This window comes from Akebia trifoliata, chromosome 7 (assembly GCF_017979445.1).
Source record: "Akebia trifoliata isolate Shusen 1 chromosome 7, ASM1797944v1, whole genome shotgun sequence".
Lineage (NCBI taxonomy): Eukaryota > Viridiplantae > Streptophyta > Magnoliopsida > Ranunculales > Lardizabalaceae > Akebia > Akebia trifoliata.
Window position 1 is genome coordinate 29,113,241 of NC_141381.1, and position 15,562 is coordinate 29,128,802.

The window sequence follows — 15,562 nt, forward strand, 5'->3', positions numbered from 1 at the left end:
ATCATCATCTTGCCATTTTTGTTGAGCGTCGATTTGTTCAGAAGTTGCATACGTTGAAATAGTTGGACATGTTGTTGTAAGCACATAAACGACCTTAAATTGACGGAGCATAAATAACACCTTCTGTTGCCATCATTTGAAATTCGACCCATCAAAACAATCAAGTTTTACAAGGTCTTGATTCATAAACTTGATGTTTTGTGCTATTAGAGCAATAATCTGTTGTCTATAAAAACAACGTAGATAACTACGTGCCTCAGAGCAATTTTTTCAAGTTCTATTTTTTCTAATAGGTGTGAGATGTTTTGTTTAGAGAAATACATGAATAAATTGAACTGGGTCAATTATTTAGTTGCTAATAATACTGTTTGGATTTTGTTGGATGGAAAATGTTTGTAGTATGGTCTTCATATAACTTAATAAAACCTCACACTTATATGGCAAATGCTGAACTAACTTCCTTCGACGCTGCACTGATGTGGCAGTGTTGAGAGAACCATAGATTTCTTTCGTTCTCTCAACATTGCCATATCAGTGCAGTGTGGAAGGACACCAGTTGAAATTTCGATATTTTGCATCATTTTGTATCATGTATGTATAATGCCAAGACCATAGAAATCATGAAAACATCAAAGACTGTACACTTCACTAATTACTTCTCTTTGGGAAAAGTTCGACATTGAAGATTTGAGAAAATTTCCATCTCATGTGGATGTTGCCAAAGGAAAACTTTTATAAAAAATATTGTCAATAACAAACTTGGATCCATCAAATCTATAAACAAGTATTTGACGCAGAAGTAGCAGCGCCTAATGTTGTGTATAAGGGAATTTCTAGTGTCAAAGACCATTTCATTTACATCATAATTCCTTAGAACCGTTCTACTTTGTACTCCAATCACCAGCTGGCCCCACCTGTTGGGTTAATTTAAAGAACCAACCACATTTGGTAAGTTGGTTTTTTCAATATCAAGGTAAATTAGTAGAACCCCCCCTTTGAAACCGAATAAATTAGCAAAAAGTGTTAAATTTGGAAACATGATACATGTGGTGAAAGCGCACCAGTGTTTTATCTTTCATATTTAAATCCTATGGATATGGGAAATCATGTTAGTGCAAGAATTTTCACAGCCAGTAGGGCCCACTTAAGATATTAATTCAAGGCTGATTTACAGTGAAGATGGTCTCATTGCCCTTGCGAAAGATCAAGCATCTGTTCATTTTTAAATTTTGGTGAAAGGGATGGTCAAATCTTATTTCTTCAATTCCACCTTTTGATAATGATAATGATCATCGAATTCTCAAGAACACACACACACACACACACACTTGGGAAGCATTCCAAAAGAAAGCCAAACAATTTTAAAATTAAGGGTTCAAAGTTTCGGAATGGGCTGGTTTTTTGTGAGAATAATGGTCTATGATGAAGAGATCATCCTCACCAAAAATCAGCTCATTCCGAAACCTCTAACCTAGTTTACAGGTTGAAGAGTCGTGGACCATCCAATATTTTTTAACCACTTTTGACGAGATTAGAAATTTCGGAATGAGCTGATTTTTTGTGAGAATGATCTCCTAATCATAGAGATCATCCTCACAAAAAATCATTCAGTTCTGTAACTTTTGACCCATAAATTGAAAAAATGTATGGCTCTCTTTAAGGCCTCCAAATTCCATACTCTCTCTCTCTCTCTCTCTCTCTCTCTCTCTCTCTATATATATATATATATATAGAGGGTCAGGTTCAAGGGCCATATGAGAAAACATATGTAAAAACTTTCATTTTTAATAAAATTTTAAAATATGGGTTAGAAATTTTGGATTGAGCTGATTTTTTGTGAGGATGATCTCTATGATGGGAAGATCATTCAAAAAAAAAAAAATCAGCCCAATCTGAAACTTCTAACCCCATTAAAAGTGATTTAGAATGTGGACCGTCGATTTTTTACCAATTTTTATCACTAATTTGTAAATCACTTTTGATGGATTTAGAAGTTTCTGATTGAGCTGATTTTTTGTGAGGATGATCTTTTCATCATAGTGACCATCCTTGCAAAAAATCAGCTCAATCCAAAACCTCTAACTCTTATTTTGAAAAACGAAAGTTTTTTTATATGTTTTCTCATATGGCCCTTGAACCGCCCCCATATATATATATGGGAAATGTTCAGCACCCTAAGTTTTACCACACACTTTAACAAACGTTTTTTGTCCTACATGGGTTAGAAGTTTTGGAATGAGCTGATTTTTGGTGAGGATGATCTCTATGATTAGAAGATCATCCTCCCCAAAAATCAGCCCATTCCGAAATGTTTAGCCCCATGTTTACACGTTGAAAAATCGTGGACCGTCTATTTTTTGTAAATCAATTTTGATGGGGTTAGAAGTTTTGGAATGAGCTGATTTTTGGTGAGGATGATCTCCTCACCATAGAGATCATCCTCACCAAAAATCAGCTCATTCCGAAACTTCTAACCCATGTAAGACAAAACGCATTTGTTAAAGTGTGTGGTAAAACTAAGGGTGGCGAACGGGACCCTATATATATATATATAGGGAAATGTTCAGCAACAAACATTTTGGCAAAACATTTTTCAAAACATGGGTTAGAGGTTTTGGAATGGGCTGATTTTTTGTGAGGATGATCTCAACGGTGAGGAGATCATCATCACCAAAAATCAGCCCATTCCAAAACTTCTAACCCCATCAAAAATGGTTTACAAAAAATGGACAGTCCATGATTTTTCAACTTGTAAACTGGGGCTAGAAGTTTTGGAATGGGCTGATTTTTTGTGAGGATGATCTCCTCACCGTAGAGATCTATGCTTATGTCTACACTGCCACATCAATGCAGTGTCGCACAAAGTCAGTTTAAAAATGGCCCTTTATACATTTGTTGCAATGACAACCGGAACCATTTATCTTTAAAACTACTTTACGTAATCATGGTCAGTGAATCATTAATTGGGAAGTTTTGCTTATTTGGAAGTTTTGCTTATAAATTTTCAAATTTGAAATTCTACTCTGTTTGTTTAATATGTTAGCAAAATGACAACTTGGTTCATTTATTTCTTTAAGTTAATTTAAGTATCGATGATTCACAAACATTAAATATTTCTTCGTTATAAACATTGAGAGCATTAAAAAGACGTTACATAATGACGTTATCATAGACTCGTCATTCTAATATTTTGAAACTGATTTTTTTAAAATCCACTCTACTATAAAACCCTGAACCATCAACTAGTCCTTCTCATTCTCACTCCCAAAAGATCAAAGTTCTCCTTTCTTAGCTCTCTTCATCTTATTTTGTCACTCTTCTTTCTATTACTTTTCGATCTGAGTTGCTTAAAATCATTTAGAACAAAGAGAAATCCATCTCTAGTTCTTGTTCCAACGAGCTTCAATCCGAAATCTGTACTGTGTTTTTATAAAATTTCCATTTTGTTCAAAACCCACTCATCAAGTTTTTTTCTTTTATTCGATTTTTCTCTCCATCGTCTCGATTATGGAACCATCTCATCTTCAAGTATTCACCATGGGCACCATAGGCAGCCTCCTTCTCTTCCACACATTAGAAAGGAACCTCTTTAACCGACTTGTCCAAATAATGGGTAAAGAAGCTCGATTGGCTAAGATGGTCATAGCTATATGGTTATGGCTAGAAGAGATCGGCCACCACAACTTGAATGAAGCCATCTTCTCCACAACTGATCCCATGGTTGATGCAGCATTCAATGAAACGGTAATCTGTCTCGACCGCTTATCATCGGATGATGCGACGCAGCATACTGATGCCAACGACACACCCGTTCTGGAAGGATTTTTAAATGAGCCCTTCAACAGTGGATTCTTCCATTACCATGAAGCCATCGCGAAAGCTGGTATCGTAAGAGTAATAAATAATGTTTGTAACAAAATATTTGGTGATAATGCAGCAAAAGAAGTTGTTACTGGACCATTTCACGAAGGATCAAGTGGGCCTGATGTACTATCGGGATCGAATGATCACAATGGTGTAGTATCACGGGCTTCTTTGGGACGATCAATGCTAAATCCAGAGGCAATACCATTCTCACCGCACCAAGTACCAGCGGATCAGAGATCTATGTTCCTTACATTCTCCCGAGGATATCCATTGGAAGAGGAAGAAATTATAGAATTTTTCAGCTCAAGATGGGGAGATGTGATAGAAGAAGTGACCATTGACCGTACACATCGAGCCACAACACCTCTATATGGTCGAATTGTATTCAGCTCGGCACTTGTAATTCCGCTAGTTCTTAATGGCCAACAGACAGCAAAGTTTTATGTAAAAAATCGTCATTTATGGGCACGTATATATGTGCCTAGGAGTAACTAAGTTGTGGCTGATCTTCCAGTTATTTCTTGGAAAACTATATGTTTCTTGGAAACTTGAATGAATAAAGTTCAATTTGTTGGCATCCTCTTTTGAATTAATATGGTCAAAGAGGAAAAAAAATAAAATTGGATGGGTATTATTGAGGAAGGGATAAAAAAGGAAAGACAATAAAGTTGTAGGCGCATTCTAGTCCAGGGAGGAAGAAGATGAATGATAATAAAGTTGGAAAGCATTCTTGAAAAAGAAAAATGAGGAAAGATAAAAAATATAAAATAATAAAAAATAAAAACTTTAAAAAATTTCTCAAGATTCATACGAGTATTAATTCTAACCCCTCTTTATGCAATGGGAGTGGTATTATTGAAAAAATGGTAAGAAATGAAAGATAATAAGGTTGGAGGGATAGTCTTGGAAAGAGAGGTAAAAGGGAAAATAAAATAAAATTGAAAGGGTATTCTTGAAAAAAAAAAATGAAGGTAGAAATTTTTTTTTTAATTTACTCAAACATTCATGTGAGTATATCCAACCAACCTCTTTATATGGAGAGACAATAAATTTGAAAGCGATGAAATGGAAAGACAATAAAGTGGGTAGTGTGGACCCCACTTCACTACAGTTGGACGGAACAATTATCTCTCACAAAAATATAGTTGAGTGGGACCCACAATTGTATTTTATTACATAAATAGACTAGAGTTCACATGTGCCTACAAGCACAATAGTGGGGTCCACTTATGGCGGATAAGAGTCTCTTCAACTACAGTGGTGCCTTTCTTCTTCACCCCCTTCAACTTTATTGTCTTTCATCTCTCTCCCCTCCCCTCCCCTTTTTCAATAATATCCTTCCAATTTTACTATCTCTCCTCTTCTACCCTCTCCAACATTACCATCTTTTCCTATTTTACCCCAAAGAGGATGTTTGTGTCGTACGCATGGGCACTCTAGTATATAAATCATTATTCCCACTATGGATAACGTTTTAGACATCCAATCGCTGATAGACTCATTTTCCATAACAAGGGGAGACAAGAAACATCAAGTAAAACTAACAAGCATCTATCATGTAAAGAATGGTTCGCCAAAGCAACTGCGGTTGAGTTTCGTTCCCTCCACGAAAGTTGAATCTCCCAAGTAACTCTAGATAAAGCTATTCTAATACGATGCATCTCTGACTCCAACTGCCAAGGAAATGATCCACCTCTAAGTGCTATAATCAGAAAATCAGAAGCCGACTCAATTAGTAATCTCGAGCTTTGAATATTGAAACTAACCAAAGCTTCATTCAATGCCCTTAATTCAGTCCAATCATTTGTCCCAATCCCAAAGAACCAGCTTGTAGCCTTTATCAAATTGTGGTGCTCATCTCTTAGAATCGGGCCTCTGCTACCAAGCCCTGGATTACCGCTTGCTGCACCATAAACGATAAACTTCCACCAACCAGGCTGCGAACGAATCCAGATTAACTTTAATAGCTTATTAGGCTGGGTAACTCTTTGTTGGACGTCAATATTGACCACCAACTGAGATTCCTCCACAAAAATTGCTCTCTAATAAACCAACACCTCATCCGACTCCAACAACCTTTTAAGCACGAAGGAAATTATCGGTTGATGGGAAAGAATGTGTCCTTCAAAATGGCCTAATTTCTCTCACTGAACACACTATAAAGGCAACCACGACATCATGAATTGTAATGCCTTTAATTGAGGAGAAAAATAATTGCTCCATTCCAACAAAGTTCTAACTGACTCCTTTCTCAATTCGCATAAAAAAATATTAAACTGAAATGGTTCCACACCTTCTTTGCTAGAACACATTGAAAAATAGATGATTTACAGTTTCCTCCCTTTTAAAACAAAAGGGAGATCGAGATGGAATAGCTAGACCCCATTTTTGCCAACAGAATCAATCAGACATGCACGATGAATGTTTCTTAAAAAAAAATGAGGGCTTAACGTTTGATTCGACTACTAATGGAGAACCTCATTTTATTAACAAAGATAAAATTAATTGTAGTAATTGACCGGTGGGGACGGGCTCCATGAGGCTCCACTTTCCTAGAAACATAGGAACATACAGAGATGGAAGAATGTACAAAAAATAAATTCAAAACTTTCCGTTGTTGAGATTCGCATCACTACTTCTTGCACTAATAAGGATGAGCCATCTTCAAACCGAGCAAGTAGTAGTTCTTGCATGCATATGAGTGATATATATATATTTTATTTTTTTTCAGGATTCGTATAATTTCGTCTGGTTTTGAAATTGATTATTACCCTGAACGGTAACCCATTTTATCGTTATTGTGACGTTTGAACCCAATTTTTAACTTCTGTTTTACTATATTTTGCGATCGACATATTTAATTTCATCTGCACACCATGAAAATACATATTTTTTTTTCTTCGTTGTTATTGAATTCATAAGTATAGAAAACATTAAATATGTTACTTATTTCTATTATTTCGTACAATTTAAGGACAATTACATTAACCATCATCGTTGAAAATTTATGCCGTATATATGGGATTGTTTAAAATTATATATCTTGTTTCTCCATTCAATTCTAAACAAATAATCCTGATACATGTTGGGATTGGTCATGTAATTAGTGCAAAAAAGAAAAAAATGCATGATTTAAAGAAAAGATTTTGAAAAAATGTCATTGGTCAAATTTATATTTTTAAAATGATTTTTAATTTTTTTTTCTAAAAATATTAAGCAGCCAACCAAATTTGGGCGACAATGACGACGTTAATGCCTATGGTGGCGTGATGAGAATGACTGCTGTGTTGGGGTTATTAGAAAGGGAGAGAGGGTTGTGGTGTAGTTAGATAGAAGAGAGAAAAGGGAAAAAGGAAAAAAAAGATAATGGGGATTGGGAGGTTCTCTGTGAATGGGAAGGGTCTAGGCTGGCCGAGAGATTGAATGAAGAGAAGAGAGATATCTACTATAACATAGCCGAGAAAAGAAATCTCTTTCTTTTCTTTTTTTTTTTCTTTTTCTGATTCTTCTCTCTTTTTTTAGTTTTTTTCTAGCTTCTCCTCCCTTTCGATTTTTTTTTATCGACGCCCTCTTGAACATGCAAAGCTCCCCTTTATATATTTTATGATTTCCAATCCTGTCAACATGCATTTTAGAATTTAATATCTTTGGACTACAAGGTGCTAAGATTTGTTATGGATTACCAACCGGGGTTGGGCTTGATGGTAAGACTGGGTGTGCTCCCCAGGTCTTGTCTTCGAATCCCCTTCCCACCACCCTGTGTGGCACTTAAATGGGTTTGGGTTAGTCCCCTTAAATCTCGTATGGGGTTGGTCATGCGGGTGTAGAGGATACAAAAAAAAAAAAAAGATTTGTTATGGATTTTATTTCCACATTTTTCCATTCATGGGTGAATCATGAGGAGTAGAGGATATATGATTTTCTCTCTGATCTCTTTCTCTTTTCATCTTCAATTTTTTTGCTTAGGTGAACTGAGGAAATTTCCTTCTTTGTTTTGTTTCCTTTTATTTTATTTTTTTATTTTACTCTTTTTCTCTTGGGCGAATCACTAGTGTCCTTATTTTTTGTTTCAAATTAATTTTTCAAAAAACTTCTTATAACTACATTTTCGATAATATATATATATATATATATATATATATATATATATATATATAGGCTAAATGTTTTTTTTTGCTCATTAAAAATCAATAATATTATTTATTTTTCCTCCAAAATTTTGACCATTTAAAGTCCTTATTCCTGCTCATGATTTTCCAGTCGCAACTTGAGGTTCTGTCCATCAAACCGACGGTTTAGATAAGAGGAATGTTTTTCTTCGAGATCAGATCTTAGTTTTTAGTGTTGGGAATCCCTAGCATCTCAACCATCGGTGTGATGGAGATCCTCAATCGTGGATTATAGAGGCTAGTGTTTTCCTGTTCATTGATACATGGAAAATACTAAATTGACTTCATACGTCGCTGCACTCAACACTACCTTGATGTGGTAGCGTGTACTTAACCATAGATTTTTTTTTCCTTTTATCTCAAGGGAAAAATCTATGCTTATGTCCACATTGCCACATCAATGTAGTGTCATACAGAGTTAGTTTAGAATGGCTCTTTATACATTAGTTGCAATGACAATTGGAACCATTTATTTTTAAAACTACTTTACGTAATCATGGTCAATGAATCATTAGTTGGGAAGTTTTGTTTATTAATTTTGAAGTTTTGCTTATAAATTTTCAAATTCGAAATTCCACTCTGTTTATTTAATATGTTTTTTTTTTTTTTTGGTCGATTAATGGGGGATTAGGCAGACCCCCAACCAGAAAGAAAAAGATTACAACCTATCATAGGCTTGCCCAGAAGCATCCTTACATATAATGTCTACCAACCGTTGAGGGAGGTCTCTATGCTCAAGAATAACTCTGCCTAAAGAAGGAAGGAGTGAAGTAAGAAAGTCGGCAGCTTTGTTGCATTCTCTATAACAGAAAGTGAAATCGAATCTTTGGAAGTGGCTCCCTTTTGTCTTAATGGCTTTAACAAGCCCTCCTCTCTCCATGGGATTGTTCCATCCCCCTTAATGCATTCGATAGCCACTTTAGAGTCAGCTCTGACCTCTAACACTTGGATGTTTTCATGTTTTCCTCTTTCGCCATTGTCATTCCCTTGAGGATTGCTTGAAGCTCATGGTATAAGACTGTCCCTCCTTGGTTTTGCTCCGCTAGAGCTTTCACCATTTTTCCGTTGCTGTCTCTGATAATAACCCCTTTTCCTCCCTTATCACCTCTTAAAGACCCATCAGTGTTAAGCACAAACCAATGCTCCGAAGGCTTGATCCATATGCATTTCAAAGGCACTCTAACCATGTACTGAGGGCTTAGATTCTATGAGTCATTAAAAGCTCTAGAATAAGGGTTGTCTTCCACAAAGGCTTTGATGCTTTGAAGTCTCATTTTAACATCTTTGACTATCATAGTCTCTATAAGCTCAGAGGGGTTGTAGTTGTCTTCGAAGACCCTCCTACATCGCTCAGCCCACACATTTAATATGTTAACAAAATTACAACTTGGTTCATTTATTTCTTTAAGTTAATTTAAGTATCGATGATTCACAAACATTAAATATTTCTTCGTTATAAACATTGAGAGCGTTAAAAAGACGTTACATAATGACGTTATCATAGACTCATCATTCTAATATTTTGAAACTGATTTTTTTTAAATCCACTCTACTATAAAACCCTGTACCATCAACTAGACCTCATTCTCACTCCCAAAAGATCAAAGTTCTCTTTTCTTAGCTCTCTTCATCTTATTTTGGCACTCTTCTTTCTATTACTTTTCGATCTAAGTTGCTTAAAATCATTTAGAACAAAGAGAAATCCATCTCTAGTTCTTGTCCAATGAGCTTCAATCCGAAATCTGTACTGTGTTTTTATATTTTTTCCATTTTGTTCAAAACCCACTCATCAAGTTTTTTTTTCTTTTATTCGATTTTTCTCTCCATCGTCTCGATCATGGAACCATCTCATCTTCAAGTATTCACCATGGGCACCATAGGCAGCCTCCTTCTCTTCCACACATTAGAAAGGAACCTCTTTAACTGACTCGTCCAAATAATGGGTAAAGAAGCTCGATTGGCTAAGATGGTCATAGCTATATGGTTATGGCTAGAAGAGATCCGCCACCACAACTTGAACGAAGCCATCTTCTCCAAAAATGATCCCATGGTTGATGCAGCATTCAATGAAACGGTAATCTATGTTGACTGTTTATCATCGGATGATGCGATGCAGCATACCGATGCCAATGACACACCCATTCTGGAAGGATTTTTAAATGAGCCCTTCAACAGTGGATTCTTCTGTTACCATGAAGCCATCGCGAATGCTGGTATAGTAAGAGTAATAAATAATGTTTGTAACAAAATATTTGGTGATAATGCAGCAAAAGAAGTTGTTACTGGACCATTTCACGAAGGATCAAGTGGGCCTGATGCACTATCGGGATAGAAATATCACAATGGTGTAGTATCGCAGGCTTCTTCGGGACGATCAATGCTAAATCCAGAGGCAGTACCATTCTCACCGCACCAACAAGTACCAACGGAACAATGATCTATGTTCCTTACATTCTCCCGAGGATATCCATTGGAAGAGGAAGAAATTATAGAATTTTTCAGCTCAAGATGGGGAGATGTGATAGAAGAAGTGACCATCGACCGTACACATCGAGCCACAACACCTCTATATGGTCGAATTGTATTCAACTCGGCACTTGTAATTCCGCTAGTTCTTAATGGCCAACAGACGGCCAAGTTTTATGTAAAAAATCGTCATTTATGGGCACGTATATATGTGCCTAGAAGGAACTAAGTTGTGGCTGATCTTCCAATTATTTCTTGGAAAACTATATGTTTCTTGGAAACTTAAATGAATAGAGTTCAATTTGTTCGCATCCTCTTTGGGATTAATATGGTCAAAGAGGAAAAAAAACAATAAAATTGGATGGTATTATTGAGGAAGGGATAGAAAAGGAAAGACAATAAAGTTGTAAGCGCATTCTAAGACGAGGAGGAAGAAGATGAATGATAATAAAGTTGGAAGGCATTCCTGAAAAAGAAAAATGAGGAAAGATAAAAAAATAAAAACTTTAAAAATTTTCTCAAGATCCATACGAGTATTAAATTCTAACCCCTCTTTATGCGGGGGATGATGGGAGTGGTATTATTGAAAAAATGGTAAGAAAGGAAAGACAATAAGGTTGGAGGGATAGTCTTGGAAAGGGAGGTAAAAGAGAAAAGAAAATAAAATTGGAAGGGTATTCTTGAAAAAAAATGAAGATAGAAAAAAAATTTAAAATTTACTCAACATTCATGGGAGTATTTCCAACCCTCTTTATATAGAGAGATAATAAATTTGTAAATGGGTGAAATGGAAAGACAATAAAGTAGGTCGTGTGAACCCCACTCTACTATAGTTGGACGGAACAATTATCTCCCACAAAAATATAGTTGAGTGAGACCCACAATCGTATTTTATTACATAGATAGACTAGAGTTCACATGTGCCTACAAACACAATAGTGGGGTCCACTTATGGTAGATAAGCGTCTCTTCAACTATAGTGGTGCATTTCATCTTCACCCCCTTCAACTTTATTGTCTGTCATCTCTCTCCTCTCCCCTTCCCTTTTCAATAATATCCTTCCAATTTTGCTATCTCTCATCTTCTACCCTCTCCAACATTACCATCTTTTCCTCCTTTACCCCAAAGAGGATGTTTGTGCCGTAGGCACGGGCACTCTAGTATATAAATCCTTATTCCCACTATGAATAACGTTTTAGACATCCAATCGTTGATAGACTCATTTTCCAGATCAAGGGGTGGTAAGAAACATCAAGTAGAACTAACAAGCATCTATCATGTAAAGAATGGTTTGCCAAAGCAACTGCGGTTGAGTTTCTTTCCCTCCACGAAAGTTGAATCTCTCAAGTAACTCTAGATAAAGTTGTTCTAATATAATGCATCTATGACTCCAACTGCCAAGGGAATGATCCACCTCTAAGTGCTTTAACAAGAAAATCAGAATCCGACTCAATTAGGCCCCGTTTGATTCAGCTGCCTGAATCTGCTGTCAGAATCTGCTGTCAAAAGCTGAAACACTGAAAAACTTGTTTGTTACAGCTTCGTAATAGTGCTGTGCTGTTGACCAGAATTTGGTAATTATTGTTTGATACAGCTTCTAGAATCTACTGTTTAGGATAAAATGACCAGAATACCCTTAAGGTTGATAGAACACTCAAAATGCATAAAAATTTATCAGAATACCTTTATAAATATATAATTACATTATATATATATAATAAATTTATATTAAAAATTTATAAAAATATTTATTTTAATTTTAAAAAGTTTATAATTCTATAGAAATTTCGACAGCATCTCCTCTTAAAAATGGACATATAAAATTTTTCTGATAAACAAAATACCTGCATAATACGCAATCCAACCAATAACAAAAATGGAAATAGGAAATGACAACTTAGTAGAAAGGAAACACAAATTTTAAGTGCTCTGGAAGACTTCCGACCAATAACAAAACGCATGACTACCCCTCCATCCTTAAGTATCCTTATTGCGTCACTTGCAAACCACAAGGATGTGTTAATAAACCGTAAAAATGCAATGTGCAGATTTTTTTTATATATTTATTTATTAATTCTAATGAAATCTAGAACTCAAAAGCTTGTCCCCAAGTAAATCTCATAAACAGCCAATAGACAAAGCTTGTTTAATGTGGTAATGTGTACAAATTTTCTAACTCACATTAACACAAGATGGAAGAACACAAGCACTTATGCATTGTCAATCATTCTTAATTAGGGAAAGCATACCATTCATGCATAAAAGCACCTTCCGAACCAGATACTTCAATTTGAAGCATTGGCCGAGGAGATAAATATGTCAACTCACCCGCCTCATATGAAATTCTTATTATAAAGTCAAATAAGTCTTAACACAGGCCAACTTTTAGTCACATGTCATCCACCCAGTCAAAGTTCCCATGGGAGAGTCAGGGTAACACTCAGGTTAAATAATCTTTTGAGATCTCAAAATTGGAAGAAAAAAATTTATAGGGCTGCAATTTTGATAACAGGTCAACATTATAATGCATCACTTATATGGACACATTGCAATTTTCAAACACAAATCGAAGCACCCTGATGTAAGGGTGGAACAAAATATTATGTCACACCAAAAGCACTAGATAAAAGAGTCATAGTAAGTTTAGAAAGTTTCTATTTAGTCGATTCATTGGATAGTCTTGGTGAATCAGACAAGAACAAAAATATCCTTGTAAATCTAAATTTAAAGACCAAAAAAAAAAAAAACAAAAACACACAGAGATTTAGCTACAAAACAGAGTAATTCAGCACTATGCACATGGATCCCTTAGTAACAGAGGCAAAAATGAACAAAACACAATAGAATATTCAATATTTTTCTAAAATATCAGATCAAAAGTTAACTATGTCATCTAAATTTGCTGAAAAAGATAAAACAGAGAGATCCAGAGTCCAAGAGTCGAATTCAAGATCAAAAATTGCGAAAGAAATCGATAAACTACTAGTTCATGGATCAAAATAACTCAAATGAAATTAATCTGAAACTAACCAAGAGATTTAATCGAATTTCAACTGAAAAAAACTACTAAAGTTGATGCAAAACGAGATTAAAGTCTTAAACATATCAAAATAAAAAACTCTACCAAGATCCAGAAACTAAAATGGAAAATTGGAGAAGTAGAAACGATTAGAGTGCCTTTGGAATACAATCCTCGAAGAGAAAACATGTATTTTTTGTCCTTGATTTTAACGATTTCGTTGGTCACCAACTCTCTCCATCTTCTTTAATAGCAGTCGTAGTCGACACTCGACGCATTTGATTTTAACGATTTCGTTGGGAACGACATAAAAAGTTAAAGAACACAACTAATAAAAATAATATGCTATGTGATCACCCTTTACTATGCCTTGACACTAAGCAAAAGAGAGACAAAATCTTCCTTGAATAAAAGCAACACAAGCAGCCCCCCTTACAAGCATACCTCGTATCTTACTTGCCCGTGTATCCACAAAGTTGTGTTAAAAAAAAAATTGTTTCTTTTATTCAAAACAACAACGCTACCAAGAATTTGGATTGAACTCAAACCCAAATTTTACTCTATCAAAGAAAATCTAAAATGATCTTCACTATGAACATAATTATTCCCAAACAAAGAACACGATTGATTAAAAAAAAATTGTTTATTTTATTTAAAACACCAGAACCACCTAGAATTTGAATTGAACCCAAACCCAAATTTTACTCCATCAAATAAAATTCAACACAAATTTAACAAAACCTTCACTACGAACAGAATTATTGCCAAACAAAGAACATGATTGATATATTTATTTTTATTTTTAAAAAACCAACTACAACTACAACAATATTGTGTTAGAACAATTGTGACTTCAAACATCAACACCACCAAGAATCTAGAATGAACCCAAAAACCTAAATTCTACTCTATCAAAGAAAATTCAGCAAGACCCTCACCATGAATCGAAATTATAAAATTGAAACCCAATTCTTTCCAACCCAATTTAGCATCATCTGCCGAATCTTGATAAAATACCGAAATCGTGATAAAAAACAACCAAATCCATGAATCTGACAAAGAAAACAAATCAAAATCTGTAGAAAAACTTACTAAAACTATTTTCAACAAGATCATTGAAACTGTGACCATCGCAGTTGTAGGTAACCCGAAATCACGGAAGAATGGAGGTATGAAAATTATCAGAGCTCGAAATCTTACCTATTCGCAAAGAAGTTGAAGCTCATCTTCCATCAAATACTGACCTTCTTAAACCTTTGAAATCCACAGATCCAGATCCATGGCGCGTGAGAGAGAGAGATAAGAAAGGATTGAGATGAGAAAGATTTAGTTCATGAGATGGAAAGATATATATAGAGAGAGAGATGGATGAACTCAAGTGGAGATAAGAGAGAGATAATGAGATATGGTGCAGAACATAGAAAGATGGAGAGAAGAAGAGAGGGAGACGAGAGATGAATTTCCAAGCACAATAGAGACGAACAGCTGTGCGCATCTGTGTGCGATTTGTGTCGATAGAGAAGAGAAGAAGAGAAGCGGAGAGAGAGAGATCTGTGAGGGAGAGAGAGAGAGAGAGGTGTGCGAGAGAGAGTTCTGTTCTGTCGATGGAGAGAATAGAGACGAACAGGCAGGGGTAAAACGGACATTTCAATCGAACCGTTTTTCGGTGTTTAGCTTCACCCGCAAACGCGAAAAAAAAAAGCGGGTTTTAACGGCTTCTCGTATTTGCGTTTAAAAACGCAGTTTTTAGACGCAGCTTCTTGTAACAAACGGGGATTTTAGACCGAACCGCAGATTTTCAGCGCAAACGCACTGAAATCTGCGTTTGGAAGCGGAAACAAACACCACCTTAGTAATCTCGAGCTTTGAATATTGAAACTAACCAAAGCTTCATTCAATGCCCTTAATTCAGCCCGATCATTTGTCCCAATCCCAAAGAACCAGCTTGTAGCCTTTATCAAATTGTGGTGCTCATCTCTTAGAATTGCGCCTCTGCTACCAAGCCCTGGATTACCACTTGCTGCACCATCAACGATAAACT

At 35.6% G+C, this 15,562-nt stretch overlaps 2 protein-coding genes across 2 annotated transcripts; one reads left to right on the plus strand and one right to left on the minus strand.

Moving 5' to 3' along the window:
• The first annotated feature begins 3,537 nt into the window (after window positions 1-3,537).
• LOC147398851 (uncharacterized) lies at window positions 3,538-4,362 on the plus strand. Its single transcript, XM_086446769.1, has one exon. It carries the CDS (start codon window positions 3,538-3,540, stop codon window positions 4,360-4,362), a length of 825 nt encoding a protein of 274 aa, XP_086302895.1.
• A 965-nt stretch (window positions 4,363-5,327) lies between these two features.
• Window positions 5,328-8,916, minus strand: LOC147398852 (uncharacterized). The gene is made up of 2 exons (XM_086446770.1): window positions 8,746-8,916; window positions 5,328-5,804 (listed from the first exon to the last, which is right to left on the minus strand). Exons 1-2 carry the CDS (start codon window positions 8,914-8,916, stop codon window positions 5,328-5,330), a joined length of 648 nt encoding a protein of 215 aa, XP_086302896.1.
• Between the last annotated feature and the right edge of the window lie 6,646 nt (window positions 8,917-15,562).

Coding starts and splice junctions, on each gene's coding strand:
- LOC147398851 (XM_086446769.1), top strand. CDS start 3,538: ATGGGCACCATAGGCAGCCTCCTTCTCTTCCACACATTAGAAAGGAAC.
- LOC147398852 (XM_086446770.1), bottom strand. CDS start 8,916: ATGGAGAGAGGAGGGCTTGTTAAAGCCATTAAGACAAAAGGGAGCCAC. Junction 5,805..8,745: donor GAGACCTCCCTCAACGGTTG/GTAGACATTATA, acceptor ATTCGTTCGCAG/CCTGGTTGGTGGAAGTTTAT.